The 20,879-nt window shown below is 36.9% G+C and overlaps 1 protein-coding gene and 1 long non-coding RNA gene across 3 annotated transcripts in view; one reads left to right on the top strand and one right to left on the bottom strand.

Annotated features, from left to right (window-relative positions):
* The window catches only part of LOC139151342 (uncharacterized), a 69,566-nt gene extending 64,898 nt beyond the window's left edge, over positions 1 to 4,668 (top strand). For both annotated transcript variants that reach the window (XR_011556404.1, XR_011556403.1), the window contains one exon: positions 4,211 to 4,668. This is a non-coding gene — a long non-coding RNA (uncharacterized lncRNA). The remainder of the gene's footprint in view (positions 1 to 4,210) is intronic.
* A 6,124-nt stretch (positions 4,669 to 10,792) lies between these two features.
* LOC139151340 (uncharacterized) lies at positions 10,793 to 20,115 on the bottom strand. Its single transcript, XM_070724045.1, has 5 exons — positions 19,998 to 20,115; positions 15,805 to 16,033; positions 14,880 to 15,068; positions 13,823 to 13,951; positions 10,793 to 13,316 (listed from the first exon to the last, which is right to left on the bottom strand). Exons 1-5 carry the CDS (start codon positions 20,004 to 20,006, stop codon positions 13,174 to 13,176), a joined length of 699 nt encoding a protein of 232 aa, XP_070580146.1. The 5' UTR covers positions 20,007 to 20,115; the 3' UTR covers positions 10,793 to 13,173.
* Positions 20,116 to 20,879: the final 764 nt, after the last annotated feature.

The following is a 20,879-nucleotide window of genomic DNA, read 5'->3' as shown; positions in this document are numbered from 1 at the left end:
CACCAATCTTTATCTTCAGCAAAATACCGTCGCACCTCTCGCCAAAATTGTCTTGGTATCATCTTCTGAGCGAACACTTTATTTGCAATGCCTTCAATCATTACAGACACAGATTCAATGGAGGGGTTAATGAAAAGTTCACTGTTTAGTTCTGACTGATTCTGATTTTTAGTGAAGATTATAGCGATACCTCTAATGCTACGTCGTGGTACATTTATATTTTCATTGATAACCGTGTCCGATTCTTTGAATTGGATTTTTCTAAAATAATGTATATGCTCGTAAAGGTAACTTTTTCCACTGTTGTAATAACCAGCAGTTGACCTCGCGAGATCGAGGTCAGAAATTGTTTCGTATTCCATTTGAATGTTTTTTAATTTATAATTGGTTGTAATAAACTGATTACTGACAAGTAATTGGGGGGCGGGTGCCAACGTAATTTCCCATTCAATATGACTCCCTAACGCTGATGGATATGCAACTCCATGGCCTGTTATGAGGGGGTGAGTGAGACGAATAGCATATTTTGTTTTATATGTGTCGAAAAGTAAATTATCGCCCACGACGGCGGCATCTCCATCGGTCGAACCGCTTCTTAATTTTCTTAGATTTTCGTTCTGAATTCCGTACAGTGTCATGTTCGTTCTCTCCTTTTTATGTTTGAAGAGATCGCGATAACATTCAATAAGGTTATATTTATTCAAATCGAAAAGTGTCTGACCCTCAAATGTGAGTTTCATACGCTCCACCAAATTTTTTGCAACATTTTGTACTACACGGGTAGTTCCACCTCCCGTTACTTCGAGATCAAAAACCAGGTCGAAAGTATCTGGAACTAAGAGTACTCCGCTTTCTAACTTCGGACATCGTATTATAAGTGTCTGGCCTGGATCTGCCTCACTTGGATTATGAGCAATCACGTGATGAGTTCTTTCTGACTTTGTTCCATTCGGTATTCGGTTGGTGAAAGTCGGTGATAATGTTCTATCGTACCCCATTTTCGTGTAATGTATATAGTAGAAGAAAAAAAAGAAAATAAATCACATCTTACGTTTCACTTCGTGTATATAGTAACTTAGAAGGAAAAATCACATCTTTACGTAAATATTTCCGTCTGACTGAAAGATAAATCGATTGCCTGTGTCGCGAATCAATCGAAGAACCCAATATTCTTGGAGATGATGAGCCTCTTGGTCATCCTCAGTATCCTGGAATACAGCTATGAATTCTAGTCGCTTAAAGAAGTTAGTCTTTTGACATTCCTTCACGAAAGCTAAAATGTTATGATAAAGATTATCATCTTTGAGTCGGACACCTGGATTTGCTCGAAGTATATGTCGATTTACTCGTCGGAGTTTGCACCATTCCAATTCGACGGAGAAACCAAACAGGTCTTTATTTTTAGAAAGAAACTTTGCAATATTCTTTTCACCAAACATGTCGATGCCGTAGGGGTGTCATATATTAATACATAATTTTATTTATAATGACTAATGTTAAACCAGTTAAAAATATCCATAGCTGTTCTCCGACAAATCCGACCACCGATCCTGCTGTTTTTAATAGAAAAACTGACGAGGGAACCGATTAGACCGGGTATTGCAGCAGCACTTTTTGCAGCCAATGTTTTTAACCATTCACCAAATTGCTTTACAATTTCTTCGCTTTTGTATATACTTTGGGCGGACCTGAACCAGACCCACCAGTTCCTGCTCCTGCTCCTCCTGCTCCCGCTCCTCCCCCTCCTCCTCCTCTAGTTACAGCCAGGGCAATTGTTGATATTGTCATTCCAAGGGCAGTCAGTATTGCAGCGATTGTTATACCATTTCGTTTAAATAATTCTGTCAGCTTCAGTCTCAGTGATAATTCTGGATCAGAAATTACATCACGAAGAGACCTAGTCGTAGCCAGACTTCACGTGCCTCGCTAATCTTACCATGTTCGTATTCAATTCGATTGTCAACTTTAGCTTCTCTTGTTATGAGTTCAGCTAGTAGTTTCTTGGCTTTTTCTTTTCCTTGGGTGTGATCTTCAGGAATTTCCTTTAACTGTTTTTCAGCTTCTCTTTTCTCTAGCGTTATTTTCTTTTTTTCATTGTTAAGGGTCGCTAATACGCATATTCGCAATCTTTAATTCATCATTAATAGCTCTATATTCAGGGTTTTCATTATTCCATTCATCGATTTTATTTTCGATAGTACGTATTTCATCGGCATTATCGCTAAAATTTACTCGTAAATCTGTTATTCTATCTCTGAGTCGTCCAATGTCGTAGGGTTTTAGTTTATCGGCCTGCCTTTTCAATAACATTTTCACTTCATTATCAGTCAATTCTGATACAAGATCTGGATCTATTCCTAATATATCTTTTTAAATTCTGCAGCTCCCTTACCTTTTATTGAGGAGGGCATTAAAGACTTCGTGCCTTTATTTGATGTCAGCCTGGCTTCTCGATAATACAGCTCTCCATCCCTAATACTAGTATTCGTATGCATTAATTCTCGTTTATGCGCATCAGTAATCCTATTACTATCTAAGTATTGGTTAGCCGTTATATCTGTAAGTTCTTCTCTCTGTCTATACAACGACTCACCTGCGGGTCTGTCGCTTGAGACGGCCTGGGAAGAATCAGCTTCTGCAAGGACATTATCGCCGATAAAAGATGTTTCAGCAGTAGCATCATCGTCATTCAAATTTGTATTAACGAAATCCTGGAATGGTATATCTTCTCCTCCTTCTGCCATATTGTCTTTCTATATTACTACAATTATTTTTTATCCCCCTTACATATACAGTAAAAAATGCACATCTCAGTTGTTGAAAGCGTTGAACAATTGGCTGATTATATAGAAAGAACAAGTGCTGCATATCGACGAAGTTATAAATTAATGGGTCGAATTGATATGGCTCTTAATATTACTAAAGGAATTCTTGTAAGCTCTGCTGTAATAGCAGCAATTCCGACAGTTCCGGTTCTTTTAGCTTTAACTCCTATACCAGGTGTTGTTATTGATGTAATACAAGGAAAAACGGGTGTAGCAAAGAGACGAGAGAAATATAAACATTATTATGTTCAATATAAACAGCTGCTTACACAAATACAAGAAAAAGGTGCAACCCTTCGGAACGAGGAGGCCCCGGGGTCAGAACTTATTCAGGACATATTTCATCAGGCGCTAGAAATTCAAAAACAAGAAGGATTTAGTCCGCCGCTGGAGCGATATCTACGATATTATGGATTGAATGGATATGAAAGTTAGTTCGCACCGATAGGAACTTCGTGTTCAACATCAGCTAGACTCCGCGACCGGCCGGCCGGACTGACAACGGGGTCCTTTATATAGGCTAGTTTGATGGTGATGACTCACACGGAATTTCCCGTACACCTTCGGAACGTGTATAAACATGCTCAGCAGGGAATTTCCCCGCTTAGTTCAGGACAATGCACTGTTGCGCGTGCGTGAGTTCGTATATAGGTCAGGGTCACACTTTAGTTACATGGATGGTTAATTTTTCCTTCGCTTCATGTAGATAAATGAATAAAATGGGTGTAAAATTCTTATTTTGTCCTGGAGGTCAATAATATCTTACTACTTATGATTGTACGTTTGCGATCACAGACCGTCCACCACACTAACGATGGCAGGGCTACGATTCCAACGACATATAATACATATGCATACCACAGTGGACGACAAAAGTTGACAAGGTTTAAAAGTTTTCCTGGACTCGTCCCGTTTACGGAATAGTTTGTAAATTGTTCGAAAACAAGGGGAGAGAGAGAGAGAGAGAGAGAGAGAGAGAGAGAGAGAGAGAGAGAGAGAGAGAGAGAGAGAGAGAGTTTTCCTGCCTGTCTAAATCGAAAACGAGTCTGTCTTCCTCTTGAAAGTGGTGACTCTGAATCTAAAATGAGTCTGTCTACATTTCCCAGTGTTGTCCATGAATCTAAGATTAAAGCGAGTCTGTGTTCATTTTACCAGCCCTGTCTCTGTACCGAAAACAAGTCACATAATTGTAAGCCATGGATTTTAAAGCATTATCGAAGCAAAGTATACAAAAAGAACTGCTCTTTAAATGTCGGTGATAGCAACGGTATTATCGTTGGGAAGAGCAGCTCAAATCACATTACCACGAATGTGTATTTTTACAATTGAATGTAAACATGTGTACTACAACCCGTCTAAGCATATGGTATCATTTCACCCTACAGGCATGATGGAGATGCCGACATCAGCCGAATAACACCCGAAGGGGGCACCTACAAACTCGGCATTTTCATGAAACGTCTGTCGGAAAAGGGAATCAATTCTAACAGTATCATCGTTTGGTACAAAAACCTAACGATCGATCTCCATCGATGGAAACTGTACGACGGAGAACACGACGGAACACAACAGAAAGTGTTACGAAGGGCGTTCTCAAAACGAATATTAAATGAACAGACATTTATAGACCGGGCCTACGAGAAAACACTGGACTTCCCAAGCTCTTGGGTTTTACCGACGAAGAAGATCGATTTCCTTGGGATGAAAGCCAGAATCCCAAATAACCATGAACGTTTACTGAAACATCATTACCCTTTCACATATTACAGGACTTTTTCAATAACTATTCCGTATAAATGGAAGTGTTGGATTCCGTTTCTCAGTTAGGACACAGCAGGATACCGTATGGATTATATATATATATATATATATATATATATATATATATATATATATATATATATATATATATATATATATATATATATATATAATAAATAATAATAATAATAATAATAATAATAATAATATTATTATTATTATTATTATTATTAATTATTAGTATTATCTGTTGCTTGCTTGTAAATATGGGATGTACATCACATTTTAGGCAATAAAGTATATATATAAAAGTTAGTTGAAACTTTTCTCCCATAAAGATAAAGTAATACAGTATAATAATGGAATCTAATAATAAATATAACTAGGTAGTTCTTTATTTAATTTTACTGAAAGAGTTTTTTTCTTTGAACTTTGTATTTCTGACAGGCTAAAAAAGTGAATTTCATCTTCAATATTGTTAGTGTTACACTGATTGCAGTATCTTTCAGTAATTGGGGTTTTTGGAACAGTGTGTCTCCCTTTTCAATTGCTAGATCATGATTGCTTATGCGAAGTTTGGTGAGTAATTTTCTTTTCTCACCTTGTAACTGTGTTAAGTAGGGTTCTAATCTTAAATGATGTTCGTATTTTGACACATATTTTTAGTTTACTATTTTCATCAGTGATCAAATTTTCCCAAAAGACCTCATATTTGTTAGTTAAAGTTGTTTTCATTAATACAGCTATAACTTTGTGGTGTTTAAGTGATGGAGCTTTATCAAGGAGACAGTTCATTCCATTTTCTTTAATTAAAGCAGTTAGACAGTTAAACCAGGATATATTGTTAGTATCGTTTACCATTTGCTCCAGGAAAGCTTCTTCAGCAAGAAGCCAGTATTTAATAATATTAAGTTTGACCTGAAGTAGAATTGCAATGCTAGCCATGTCAACCACAATTGACAACCAATTTTCTATCCTTGTTGGTATTGATAGTGTTAGGAAAGAACGGCTTTGCTGGTAGTTCATAGACATAAAGCAGCTTGGCAAATTGAACTGAAGACACCCCGAAAAATCATTGATAATTATGGTCAAAATTTTGTTGTTTGCATTCAGTTCATGGCATACGCGAGTGTTTTGACCCGATTTTGGCGGGCCTCATAACTTTCGCGAAGGGATGAGGTTGTTTCAAAACACGAAAAGACACTAATTTTACAACTCCAGCCTATCTTTAATCTACCGGCATACTAAACTGAAACATACACGTTCTTCAAATAGTGAAAACCTGTATTTAAATTGTTCGCTCTAAAAGTGTACCATAAACCCTCCCTTGAAGTGCAATGGCCCAACAGCACAACCAACTTTTTATGAGTACAGCGATGGCAAGCAAGGTCGATTTCAGCTGACTTCGTCGCTAATTCGCAACGTCCTTAGGACTGTTAAGAAAACAGTCATAACCAAAGCCCAACTGCGCAGCTCGTCAAAATACGGACACATTATCACTCGACTACGACGCGGTATCAACCAAACTTAGTGTAATAACCTCTAAAAAAATTCCATAAATTTGAAACGCCCCCGCTTCATTCCCATTTCCAGAGCAGGAAGTCGAGCTAAAGTTAAAATGTATCGGCCGTTTTCCATTTCATCCTGTGTGCCAACAATCTTTGAAATGATAGTTCATTGACGTCATCACACAATGAAATGCAGTAATCAGCATGGCTTTTCTCAGGTAAGGCCTGTGTTATTAAAAATACATGTATATATGTATATCCTTATGGAAGATAACAGCATTAAACAAAACACTTCACTGTGTTATTAAACTGTTACCAGTTCAGTGTTGATGAATCCATGTTTTGCTCCATGAAAGTCCGTTTTTATCATTTTTGGTAGGCTCGGTATCTGTATATTTTGACAAATTTTTCATGATTTTTATTCCGTACATTATTGACTGATATGTCCAGACTTCAGTTTGTCAACATAGCATACATATATATTACCTACATATGAATTTTGGCGGGGACTACAGGGTTTTCTCTCGACTGCACAATTGCGCAAATTGCGCATTTCGAGCCATTGTCTGCCTTGAAAAGTTACTGAACACAAAACACAGTAAACAAAGATGTCCACATATTTCAGGGTATCCCAAGCGCATAGTGTAAGGACCTGTGAATTTGCTGTTGTGTCTAGGCATTATATTCCCTCGGAAACGACAAAATATCGCCTATCATTCAGCTTCGGTGACGTGCATGACGCAGAGTGTACGCATCGAAAAGAACAGCCAACGACGAATTTGCTGTTTAGTCTCCACGGATACAAGTGCATTTTGATGTTCATGTAATTTAAGTTTGAAAGCAAAAAAATCATCAATGATGAAATTATGGACAATTCTAGGTTTAAACGATCGATCTCGATCACAATAAAATACAATCGTTTGATCGGCGCCCAGGAGGGGTAGGCCTGCTCCTGTATATTCATACGGGGATGTGCCGGCCAATAGCAAGTCTGAAAACATCAACTCATGTATATTCCGAAAATATGGCCCACTGTTAAGTTAGGGAATATCACCTTTATTCTGTTGCACATGACGGTTTCCCTGAAGCATGGGACATTTGCTTTGTTATTGACCAACGATTAGGGTTTTGGGGGATAAAAAGCAAACCCATGTTTAGGAATTTTTTCGTGAAAAATTGACCCAATCGGCCGGAGCATATTTGCATGGATTTACCCCAAAGTTAGGACCAAATACGTCAAGTTCTGAATAGGAAAACCAGTGTGTGACAAATCGACAGTAGATGGAGAGCAGCCGAGCACATCACAAGCTTACAAACACCATGATGTCGATGTTAGCACGGGTGCTTCATATAGACGACGCAACTGAACTGGTTGACGATCGTAATGATATCGGGGAAGTGCTTCCTAGGAGGGAAACATCGACATCAACATGTCAAAATGTCAAATTTGCCCCCTAATTATGATAAATGGGATAGAAAGTGCCCCTTTCAATGAACATGCAGCGAAAAGACTGGGACTAAAATTCACTATTTGCCTTTCAACAGGCTTAACCACAGGGGCTCACAAGTGGCTATATAAGTCAATATTACAGCGTTTTTCTTTCTTTTTCAATGTTACAAATAAACTAGCTGAGCCTGAAGAGCACAACACTTGTGTAGCTGTCTTTTGTGTAGCTTGTATTGGCATGTATAGTGCGCCCCCAATAGGGAGTGTGATCATATGTAAATGCGACCTTTGGTTCCGTGACCTCTGGCCATGCCCACTTCCCTGTCCATATGGGGCCATGCGTACAGACGTCGCTGTGTTTACTGACGTCGCTGTGTTTACTGTACTAATTAGTACAGTAAGCATAGCGAGGACAGGAAGTAGGAATGGCTAGAGGTCACGGAACTAAAGGTCACATTTACATATGCTCACACTCCCTATTGAGGGCGCACTATACATGCCAATACAAGCTACACAAAAGACAGCTACACAAGTGTTGTGCTCTTCAGGCTCAGCTAGTTTATTTGTAACATTGAAAAAGAAAGAAAAACGCTGTAATATTGACTTATATAGCCAGTTATGAGCCCCTGTGGCTTAACAAAGGCAATTGCATCATATCTTTGACTCCTTACCATCATGGTGGATCTCTACAGAGGAAAATTGAGATAAAATGGTCCAGAGTGTAGAAGGCATATGGTTGATATTACTGAACAAAAGGCAACAAATATTGACTTTGTATTGACTTCGTAAATTACAGCTTCTTTTCCGCAAAGGAGAACTGAAACAAGACCAGAATAATCACAATCACACTCATCCATAATCCAGTAATACAAGGTCAAAATTCTTAACACATTGTCAATTGTAATAAACATAGACACAAAACAGGACATAGCAGACAGCAAAGCACCGGTACACACAACAAAGTCAAATTCGTGAAAAGAGATATATGGACCTCTGGCAAAAACACCAAGAAGTGATTTCAGGTGTTTCAAAAATAGTAAGCGCATCCTGCCCCACATGTGGCACCGGTCTTACATCGATCTGAAAGTCAAATAGGTTATGATCATCAACTAACTTACAGGACTAACGTCACTTTAACTTTGTCGTTTTCTTGATAATTTGGGTATAAAAGTTCTAGATGTGTCTCCTGTAATTATCGAACGTCCCTTAACAATAACATTTATTGAATGATACAGCCGAAATAACAAATGCGCGGGTCACTTTTAACATAATACTGCCACGAGGAATTGAGTAGATATGTTGGGATTTTTTTAGGTTTTTATTCATTTTCGTTTGCTGTGATCATGACTTGAAGTTAACATGAAAAAAAAATGTGAATTTTATCGATGTCTGAAATACGGAAAAGATGACGTTTCGTCTATAAAATAGGATGGGTCGAGGCACCGGAAGCACATTTATTGTTTTTCTTTGACCTAAATGCAAACAATTACGTGAAGTCGACCCTTTTGAGATCTACAGAGTAACCAAGAGCCGTATAAAAGGTATTTCCAGTTGCCTCTTAAGTAATACGCACATTTTTCTCGAATTGATATTTGAGTCAAATTACGTAAGGCATGTAGGGCTTACACTTTTTTGTTTTTCGCTTCGACTGTCCATGATCATCTGTACCTAATTATGCTGAGGTCGTTGCCTCCACCCTAGCCAGAGAGCGTACAGTACCTTTACAAGGCATGCATTTGCTCTTTGAATCACCCGGCTTCCACTGAGTTTTGACTTCCTAGAGTAGGGCTAGACGATTGTGAAACTCGAAATAAAGAAGTGTATTTAGATATAAACGGAGGCAATTGCATTTACCGTCTGTTCAGGTAGATGATTTTGCAAAAAATGGCCAGGACGAATCTTCCTATAACGGTACATCTGCACGCAAAGTAAGCCCCACCATCACACTATCCGACGAGAAATGGAATTATTCCTTGGAATGGTTCAAAACTTGAATTGAATGGTCCCCGAAGTTGGAATAATTGGAATATACAGATTGGCAATTCCAAATTGGAATTTCAAGTATAGGTGTCATAGAGGTCTATATATCTTTTCTTTCATGAATTTGACTTTGTTGTGTGAACCATTGCTCCACTGTCTGTTCTATGCTGTTGTGTGTCTATGTTTATAACTATTGTATCACGAAGCTAGACCTAGTGTTATCGGATTATTCATGGGTATGATTGCGATTATTTTTCCATCGTCGGGTAATACTTACGTTGGTAAAAATACGAGGTTAGATACTTCTGATCAAAAACTTTGTCGATAGTGTATACGATAATTCAAGCATACATTAATTAAGTTTAACCTTAAAGCCGAATTAGCATATAAATATGATGGCTTCATCTTCGACGAATGCGGCTCAAATATATTACCCACAAATGTGAATACTTATCGGCAAATTTGCCATACGATTATGGTGTGTTACATGATATCATCAGTTTTGACATTTAAGTATTCATGTTAATATTAGACACTTGAATCAACATGTATTTGCTACTGACAGCATCATTTCTTACTGATTTTTCCATTCAAGTACCATAGAATTCTACTTCGGCTGCTGACATGCTTTCACGCATATCGTCACATTTTTTTCATGGACAATTAAAACTGAATCCAATCACCATTAATGTCAAATAAATGATAATCCACGACCAGAACTATTTTACTATAAATGTAATTGTTATTGTTGAATTGTGTTTTTCGCGGAGTGTTCAAAAGTTGCTCTGTGCTACAAAGCTAACTTCTCGACATTCCGAATTTAGAAACAGGAACAGCTCAGAGTTCCCAAAGAGGTTGCGATGTGCTTTTATTGACATGTAAGCGTTCAATTTTAGAGACTAATTCGGTAATCCTGGCCGATAATACGCTTAAATATAATTATAAGGAAGATAAATTACATTACCCTCAAATAAAGCTATAAATGCATTGGACTACATAAACATTCAGAACTACAATCAAAGACTAAAAATTTATTATTAATGTTTTCACATCGTTGTTTAAAAAGGCCGTTCGGATAAGTGATTGTTTACAATATTTGTATTTTGACGATAACTTTCACTACTATCGCTTTTTTTTTAATGTTGAGTTTTTGCCCTATTACCTTCAAATATTTATTTAATAACTTTTATTATTTATTGCTCTCTTGAAGAAAGATGTTTCCAGTCAAACAAAATGACACCGAAAAAAATAAATCACTTCCAACAATAGACTAGTCATAGAATACATTTTTTATTCAGATTTATACAAAGCAATCTCGAATGAATGTGTCAGAGTTAAGTGTCTTACTTTCTCTAATGATGTATTAATTTTTCAGTTATGTGCAGCTTATGGCATTGGATGAGATGCTGTCGTTTTGACTCTCAAAACTCTCCTTGATTTTCTTACTTATTTGACATCAATCAAAACGTTAGTACGCTGTCTACGAAGGTACACTTACATGAAATTTACACGTTCGTCCATCCTGTGTCCTTGTCCATTACGATGTTATACATCCCGATGTGTAATTTTAAAATTACATAATGCGTTACTTAAAGATTACATTGCATCCTCCCAAGTCACATTGTCGCATCCTGATAGCTTTGAAGCAAATGCAAATTCAAGTGACTGTTGTAATGGTAAGGCTCACAAAGTTACTCGTCCAATCCCAGCTAAAAAGAAGATAACATAAATGAAAAGACTGCAACCAGGCTTGTTTTTAGCTTTTATGAACCTTTCTAGTGTTTTACATTTCACATTTTACTAGTCTTGTCTTGTCTTGTAATGCATACATGTTATACATAGTTTTCGACCTCCAACTAACATCTTAACAGCATCCTTAGTTTTCCAGTTCTCTAAAAGTCTCTTTATTTTGAGAAAAAGTCACCAGGAAATTGATCTTGTGTCTTTTCAGTCAAAAACAGATCTTTTGCCAATTTCATACGCCAGAGTTCACTGTCAATGAGTTCAATACTTTCAAGACTCTCACATTTTCATGCTCATATGCGTCAATGCTTCACATTCTATCAAGGGGTTGACTGGGGCAATCATTTTCAATCTTTCACCATTGTAGTAGATTAAATAACCCCGAACACTGGAAATCATTTCAAAATGATGTATTCAAAATGACTGTGCCTTGATAAATGTGCACTTTACCCCTTTCGCATTAAATGTAATGCTAAACCTGGCAAACTTGCCCAGACATTTGACTTGTCCATCCACTTCAATTCATGAACTGGTTATGACACAGAAACAAGCTTACTGAAAATGCTGTCGGTTGCAGCTTTTGGGTTGAACTTGTGCCTACGATAATATGCTTTCTAGATAGACCATTCATAGGTAAATCCATGTGTCTTAGTCTATATCACAAATAATATAATTGCAGTGTGCTCCTTGGAAATATTTTGGAAATAACTAATAACATGAAAGGAAATAACCTAAAGTGACTAAACACACCAAGAATCGACAGGTACCTCATATTTAGGTGATGCAATAACTACCCAACTGACTAGTATAAATTTACATGAAAATTAAACTTGTCTTTTGCTTTTACTGTTCTACAGGTCTCCGAATCTTGACAATATGTAACGGAGAAAAGTGAACGATCAGGGTTAACTTTGCGGTTGTCATTAAAGTTTCAACAACTGTAGGCCTTATACACTGATTAAAAACATCGTTTCTTAAAATATGATAATTATGTCATTTAGCTATTAGTTCGACCCAGGGAGGCAACGGTAGTGAATAAGATCATATGAAAATGACCTCCCGAATATACAAGTCTTATATAGGACGATAAGATTTATCGTCCTATATACACAACACTCCCCCTGAAACGATAATTTTTCTCCTATATTTACATGAAATATTACACTTCAAACTGGATACTATAAAAGATAAAAGTACAATAAAAAATTGACACTGTGTGTACACAATTAGAATGGTCAATATTATACATATGACTCATCCTGTAATATCGGCCATTAAGGCTTCAAACATGGAGATAAGCGTTTGTTTCCCGATACGGTCACCAATAAAGAACCAGTAGCTGTGGCTTTTGATGAGTTTTTCACTATTTTTGTCTTTAGTATCAACTACAGTATCTTTTTCTACTCCCAAAAACGTGTTTAGAAAAACAGTATTCAGTTTGTCAGCTCCACTTGTACAAGTGTAATCTGCATTGCTGTTATTAACAAGGGAATTCTGTTTAGACTACAATTCAAATGTAAACAATGACAGCGCAATCTATACGAGAAGACGCAATGGCAATCTAAATAATAAGTATATGGGAATGCTTTGGGGAGTAGAACATGAACTAGCATTTGACATACATAACAAAAACAGTGAAGATATTATCAACACTTACAGCCACTTGCCCCTTAAGGTGTCATCAATGCCTGGAAGTCCATGTGCTCCAGGTCATTACTAGATCATAGCGTTAACACGAGTATCCTGTTATTAAAATATGCTGCCACTGACAAAGAAATAAAAACCTCAAGAACGTTATAAATTTAGCCATCAATTTTTCAGGTTAACATAAAACTGTTATCCTTTTGCAAACTGTACTTCTGCCTTAAGAATTGACGTTTGTGCTCCTGATTGTAGTACGCGAATTATTTTAATTTCTGTTTTCACCAGGTACAACAGCGTCACCATGAACGAGTTTCTCGCGAGATTCATTGTCCAGTGCATCAATGCCTTGCGTACTGCCTTCCGGAGTGCATCCCGTCTCACACGCAATTGGTCCTCGAGGAACTTTGCCTACAGGGAGAGAATGCGTTAGAGTATTAAAACTAACATTAGTATGTACATTGTTTTCAGGTTTTGTGTATCCTTATCACATGAAGACGCATCAAACAAGCGAATGTTCATGTATTGACATCTTTATAATATATATATATATATATATATATATACACTACACATGCAAACATGCATACTTCTGAACGCATACATGCATGCATACGTTCAGAAGTATGACTAAATCATTGGTAGCCTAATCCGGAAATCATTTAAGCAAGAGGGAAGCTAGATGCATCCACATATGCTCGGAAAGTTGAGCGCCTTTGGTATTATTTACCATACTACAGTAGGCGCTCGCCTTACGGGGCGCCCGTGGATGTAACTCCGCCTGTGCAACACCTGAATGTAACAGTTTGTGAGTCTCATAAGTCATAAATTCCCATCGTATAACTCTGGACTTTGCGTTCTTATCCAACTAAGTCGACTGCAAATTACTCACAACATCAGTACAACATATACATTACCTTTCTTATTATGTCTCAAGGCGACGATAGTTATCATCAGTGCCAGTACTAACAGACAGCTGCCACCAACGGCACAACCAATTATCAAATGATAATGGCTAGCTTTGCTTTCCAGGGATTCTATGAAACCTAAGTGGTGGAGAATTTACATAAATCAGTGACACCGAGCAAAATATCAATGTAATCACTATGTAAAGTGAGTCTCAAACATGATTAAGGTAGAAGGCGTCAGGGACTGATAGTTTCAAATTTATTTACTCCATAGAGTTAAAGCAGGGATGTTGGCCATTTTGAATTTCAAATATCGGTACACATCAGGCAATCTGTTTCTCTGGTAACAATATTTGCGGGTGACCCATTATTTTTATTCTTGATTTAGGAACAGAATGGTTGAAAGTTTCATTGAGGAAAGTTTGAGCAAAAGTTTTAAAGTCTCTCACTTTCGAAGCGCATTCTACTCTAAAATGAGATAACTATGATATGTATTTGAAAATCAATTGCCTCGATATATTGGTAGATCATTTTCTTCATAGAAATCGCATGTATACGTACAGCAAATCAATACCAGGGTTGTGTTGAAACTGCAATAATCCGGATAATAAACAAAGATGATATGAACCACGTTAGCAAAAGTGAAAGAAATATCTTGCTCGAAATACGTGCCTGTATAATGCAGATTACGAGAACATCCCACAATACAGTGCCCTCCCATTATGTGTGTGGCGGGTAAAGGCGTATGAATTCTTACAGAAGCCTAGGCCCAAATATTCATCTCGCCTTTTATTCATATATAATATAAATGTTCTTTTAATTTCCAAACGTCATGGTGTTCATAGTTTCCGTTGCATGAATAAAAGCATTGGTGGTTTGGGTTAGGGAATAATTTGTAACTTCAAAGGGGATTCCTTGGTTGATTGTTATTAAAAATATTAAAATTCAAGAGACGAAAAGCCAATGCTGGTCTTTGGTTTTTATAAGCTAACTGTAAAAATGCTGTAGTGTAGTGTAAGCGTTCTTCAAAACATATTCATAAATATGATTATGCAAAAAACCTTACGTTTGCACTCTCGTTTGTATACGTCTTTAAGGTTGTCTGAAGTCAGGGTAGCGCAGTCCTGACAATAGCCTTCACTGCGCAGGCACCATTTACCAAGTGCGCAGTCGGCCTCTGACCGACAGAGGGCTTTGTATTTGGGGATCGGTGATGTCTGCTCATCGTTTAGATGGTTGATGTCCTTTGGTGGACCTGTAAAATGAAAATGTTCATGTTACTATTTGCCACTTAAAATATTCTTGTGACGATGGAGATTTGTGTAATGCGCGAAGACAACCACATTTGCTTCAAAAAAGAGAAGTCGATTTGCAACTGTTTGCAACTGGTCATCAAGCGATCAAAAAAGTTCAATATCTGAACAAAAAGAGTAAGTAAATAAAGTTGGTGTGTGATTTTCACAAAACATATATATACACTTTGTGCTTGAGAAAATAATATTATTCCATCACACTGAAATATACAAATATCTTTTCATCATGTACACCAAGGTGTAAAATTTTCAGATTTATAGACTTAATTTTTTTTATGACGTGAAGACATTCAGGCAAAATGCGCACAATACGGGTTTATCGATTCTGTCTTTGATTTTTGTTCAAATCACAATTAATACCGTATTACGGTTAGATGTGGAAAAGGTTCATTTACTTGAAAATGTCTTCGATATGAAATGTCGTAGTGAAGAGGACAAGAAACCACTGCAATGGGGGCTATCATTCGTAAAAGTATTACACAATCAACAAACAATAGGTCTGCAAAATAGTATCCGTGCACAGCTGCATGATGTTACCCCCTCTCGCGGTCAAAAATGGCGAGCATGAGAATCGTCATAAATTTTCGTCACCGCGCCACTGAACTATCGTCCGTGTTTTGCTTTGGCATTGCGAGGAAGTTTCATGGAGAAGGTAGGAAGTCAGTGGTCAACACTTACTCTGTTTACACACAGAGGGAACGTCTTCGTGTCTAATCCCTTCCCAAGCAGAGCATGGGACACACAATCCCGCTATACAGGCAGGTAAATCAGGGTTTTCACAGTCTGCATCTTTCTGGCATGGCCCATCACCGTTGATAGGCTTCTGTTTATGAATTTCACCATGCATTTCGCCGTTGGACCTAAAAACAGCGCAGAGAACAAGTACTCCGGCGAAAATATACGTAGGCTGAAAGATTAAAATAAACAAAAACGTTACACAATAGCAAGCGATACATTGTTGGTGTTGTTTACAGACCACCAGATGATGAAACAGCTATGTTCATTGACGGTCTTGAAAATATTTTTTATGAAATTAATCATAAATATCAAGGTTTGTGTTTTAGTAGGGGACTTTAATATCGATATCAATCAATTTTCCAATACTGCACATAAACTCTCAGATACTCTTTCATGTTTAAACTATGTACAAGTTATTAGACACCCAACTCGTGTTACCTCAACTTCTGAAACCATAATTGACCATATTTACACGAATATCTATAGCAGTCATATTGACGCTGTTGTAATTTTTGCAGACATCTCAGACCATTTTCCAGTTTTTCTTATTTTTGAAAATACTTGTACATCATCATCTTCTGAGTCAAGTCATTCCCTCTCAAGAGATTTCTCAAATTTTAAGAAAATGATTTCATAAGGGACCTTGAAATGGAATCTTGGGATGACGTTTTTTGCCATGAGGATGTTAATTCTGCATATCAATGTTTCTGTGTCAAATTTTGTAGCATCATTTCAAAACATGCACCACTCAAGCCCATGGGTAAAAATAAGAAAAGTAAGAACAAACCCTGGATTACAAGGGAAATTCGTAAGTCAATAGGTATGAAACACAAATTGTATGTCAAGTTAATTAAGAATAAGTTTAAAGAACCTTTCTTGAGTAATTATAAGAAATATAGAAATACTTTGACAAATATTTTAAGGAGAGCCAAAAGTGTTATTATGCAAATCTTCTAATGGTAAACAAGAGTAACACGAAAGAAATGTGGGGGGTTATCAATGATATTTTGGGCAAACAGACTTGTAAGAAACTTAAAGTACCAAATCAAATCACCGATAATTCTGGATGTCATACAGTAACATCTACACAGTTGAATGATATAGCAGAACATTTTAATAATTTCTTTGTTCAAATTGGTGAAAATCTTGCCAGTAAAATAGATGTTACTGCTGACTCAAACTTCACTTCTAATATGCACAGTCCAGTTCAGCTTTCCTTTTTTCTTTATCCTGTAACTGAAAGTGATGTTGTCAATACTGTTGCATCTCTTGATATCCACAGGGCGACTGGTCATGACTACATAAGTGTGAGACTTGTAAAAGATGCAATTTCTGTAATTTCCAAACCACTCTGTCATATCATAAATTTGTCATTTTCAACTGGTGAATTCCCAAATGATTTAAAAGTTGCAAGGGTGATTCCAATTTACAAAAAAGGTGATGCAGATGATGTGAGTAATTACAGACCGGTTTCAATATTACCAGTGTTCAGCAAAATTTTTGAAAAAATTGTTAACAAACAGATGCTTTACTTTTTGATCAGAATAACGTTTATATGAACACCAATATGGTTTTCGGAAAAATTACAGCACAAAATTATCGTTAGTTAACTTGTCTCAACATCTTTTGGAAGAAATCGACAAAGGTAATATTACAACTGGTATTTTTATAGACTTTTCAAAAGCCTTTGACACCATAAATCATGATATTTTGCTGTCTAAGTTAGAGTACTATGGTGTCAGAGGCTTACCTTTGCGATGGATACAAAATTACTTGTCCTCCAGAAGTCAGTTTGTCAGCATCGATGGCGTACATTCTCGTAAAAAACATATTTCTTGTGGCGTTCCCCAAGGATCGATCCTAGGGCCTACTTTATTTCTTATTTATATTAATGATTTTCCTTGTTCATCTGATGTTCTTGATTTTAGACTGTACGCCGATGATTCAAATCTTTTTCACACCATACAAAAATCCTGTAAACTTGATTTGAATGTGGTTACTAACAATTTATCTGCTGTGACTGATTGGTGCGATGCTAACAGGCTGACTATAAACTCTAAAAAGACTAAATATGCAATTATAAAAAGTAATAGAAAAGATTGTATATGTGAAGGTTCACTAAGAATGAAAATGAAATTTTAGAAAGAGTAGACAGTGCATCTTTGTAGGGGTAACTATAGACAGTAATTTATCATGGAAACATCACATTGTACAAGTAAGAATGAAAATCAGTAAGTTAACAGGTGTGTTCCTGAAATTACGTCATGTAGTACCGCTATTTACACTTGTATTGTTATACAATTCCTTTGTTTTACCCCACATAATGTATGGCCTTGAAGTGTGGGGAAATACTTATCCTACTTATTTGAATGATATTTTCCTGGTTCAGAAAAAGATGGTCCGTATAATGACCTTCAGCGATTATAACGCAAACTCGTCCCCACTTTTTAAGAAACTTGGTATTTTAGATGTTTTCAAGCAACATAAACTACAGCTTGCAATTTTTGTACATGATGTTTTAAACCACAGACTACCAGATACTTTTAAAGACTTTTTTGTCCCGATTCAACATAGATATAGTACAAGACAAAGTGTTCGTAACGATCTAGCCATACCAAAAATTAGACATAAGGCAGGTGAATTTACTGTAAAATATGCTGCAACGAAAGTCTGGAATGCTATACCCATTGAAATAAGAGAAATACACAATAGATATCGCTTTAAAGTGGAATACAAAAATTATCTTCAGAATAGTCTCACTGGTCATTGATGTACATTAATCCTTGGTTTTTATTTCCATAAATTCCCTTTGTGTGAATTTGAAACTTGGAAACGGTTTCTTTTATCAAGTTTATGCTGTGTATCTTTTTTGTCTTCCTGAGAGCTTTCACGCCTCCATAGTTACTGCTGCAAATTTTTGATCCGCATTTTCCATGTAATTCATTGATAAATTTCAGCCCATACAGTGAATGTGTCAAATTACCAGGTATTCGGGAGTGACCCGATTAGTTGCAAGACAACTATTTTTCACTCTCGTTTTTCCTACACATATCAACACTTTCTCCATGTAACTGTCTTTGTGAGTGTGCTTTTTCACACATTTTCGAAAAGGAAATAAACCATTATTATTATTATTATTAAACAAAAACGTTACTTGTATATTGTGTGTATATCAGGTTTTCTCGAATTATAGTTTCCCTTAAATTGTTTGTTTTTAATTAAAAGCTTCACCTGGCCAGTTGAATTTCGATGTAAATAATAGCGAAACGTTTTTTCATTGTGAAAGTGAAGAACTCAATACCGTTCCATATTAACGACAACGCCTTCATCGAAGAAAGCTGAAGTCCCATCGAAGCTAGATAGCCGCCAACCATCTTATATTCATTCACTTTCCCGTACGCAAATTAAAAGACGAAGTCGATTTCGGCAATTACTGCGCAGTATTAATGTCAACGCATATTGAATACCTACTAGTATGTCGATTTAAGATATGTGGGCATCCAGTATGATTTCGTTCACGTTAATATACGATGGTGTTGTGCCTTGTTATTTAAAGAGGTGATCTTTACGCGTGTATTTCTCACAATATCTGAAGTTATACGGACTTTGGGGACACTTGAGAAATATCTCTTCAATAGGTACACTGCATGCTTACACATAGAAGTCAATACATAAAAAGAAAGATTTATGAATTGGCCTTGTTACAGTTTTGAGTTGTTTTTACGTCACCTAACATGGGGTCATGAGGCGTTGTTAGTCATTAACAAAAATTGTAAACAATTGTTCACTTTTGTGATGGCCATAACGCAAGAGGACAAAGTCCCAGAGTGGCAACTATTTCTTTCTGCGTCACAAAAGATTGTTGCTTTCCATTGTGTCTCCGTTAACTTTTCCCGGCTAATTACACACAATGTTGCGATCTGCAATTCTAACAAAGTTGATTCACTGACCCTCTGTCAGGTTCACTGCCAAACATGTTTAGTTTTCTATATGTATAGGCCTAATTCTTTCTGCCATTACACTTCTGGTCCTGCGAATCTACAGTCACTACATGTATATGACTTTCAAAAAGAAAAATGTCGAAAAGTCCAATTTTTAAAGCAATTCATAATCTGAAGGCTAAATTGTCTTACCTTTAACATTTGTTTTTGCTTTGAATTACTGCTTGGGAAGGAAACTTGATCAAGCGTGCCGAAAACGATGGTGTTGTCACCTTTACAGTACAGTATTATATATCATGACATGTGACATATGGGAACGTGTGCAAATGAATGTTGTCATCGCTTTAAGTACACGTGGTGCATACCTGAAGATCTTGGTACTTTTGAAAATCATTGAGTGTCCTAAGAGAGCCAACCTGTATCTTTCTGAAACTACTGAACCCCAAGGGCTGTGTTAATGTTTTTAGTTGTTTAGTGTGTCCATTCTTTTGCAGTATTGTCACACAGTTGTCAACTTCAGACTGAAGTTTAATGAACATTAATATGACACATAAATGAAGAGACACTCGCAAAAGCTGATTTTCGGAGATAGACTTGGTTCAAGTCGGTGAATTTTAAAAAAATAAAATTATTTCTAATAGTTTCTCTTGTGTCTCTCCTATTTCGTACAAAACCTATCCGGAATTTGGCAGCTCACGCCAGGTTTTCCCAGCGATTGAATGCGTCACGTTTGAGTCTGCGCAGTAGTGAGTTAGTTTCTGCCGGATTCACTGTGATTCACTGTGATTCCGGGTGAAACTCCGCTGTATAGCGTTCACTCCACTTATCGCGTTCACCCTACTCATCGCGTCCACTCACGCACGCGTTTCACATGAAAGCAGAATACAAATCATTGCGTTCACTCCACTCAAACATTCACAAATCACAGACTTGAACCAAGCTAATTCGGAGATTACTTTGCGACCAAACTATTATTTCTGCTCTCAATATTTGGCATGCTTTAATCACCATGGAGAGCTGCCATTATTTACGGCCGGGGAGGGTCGGAGGAATGGGGAGGCGGGATCACTCAAA

The sequence above is a fragment of the Ptychodera flava genome, chromosome 15, assembly GCF_041260155.1.
Source record: "Ptychodera flava strain L36383 chromosome 15, AS_Pfla_20210202, whole genome shotgun sequence".
NCBI classification, from domain to species: Eukaryota; Metazoa; Hemichordata; class Enteropneusta; family Ptychoderidae; genus Ptychodera; species Ptychodera flava.
This window is presented reverse-complemented; position numbering and strand designations above follow the sequence as displayed.

Excerpts from the sequence above, each read along its gene's own strand:
- LOC139151340 (XM_070724045.1), bottom strand. Across the intron at positions 15,069-15,804 it reads TCCCTCTGTGTGTAAACAGA|GTCCACCAAAGGACATCAAC; the intron begins GTAAGTGTTGAC and ends TTCATTTTACAG. Across the intron at positions 13,317-13,822 it reads CTTGAGACATAATAAGAAAG|GCAAAGTTCCTCGAGGACCA; the intron begins GTAATGTATATG and ends CTCTCCCTGTAG.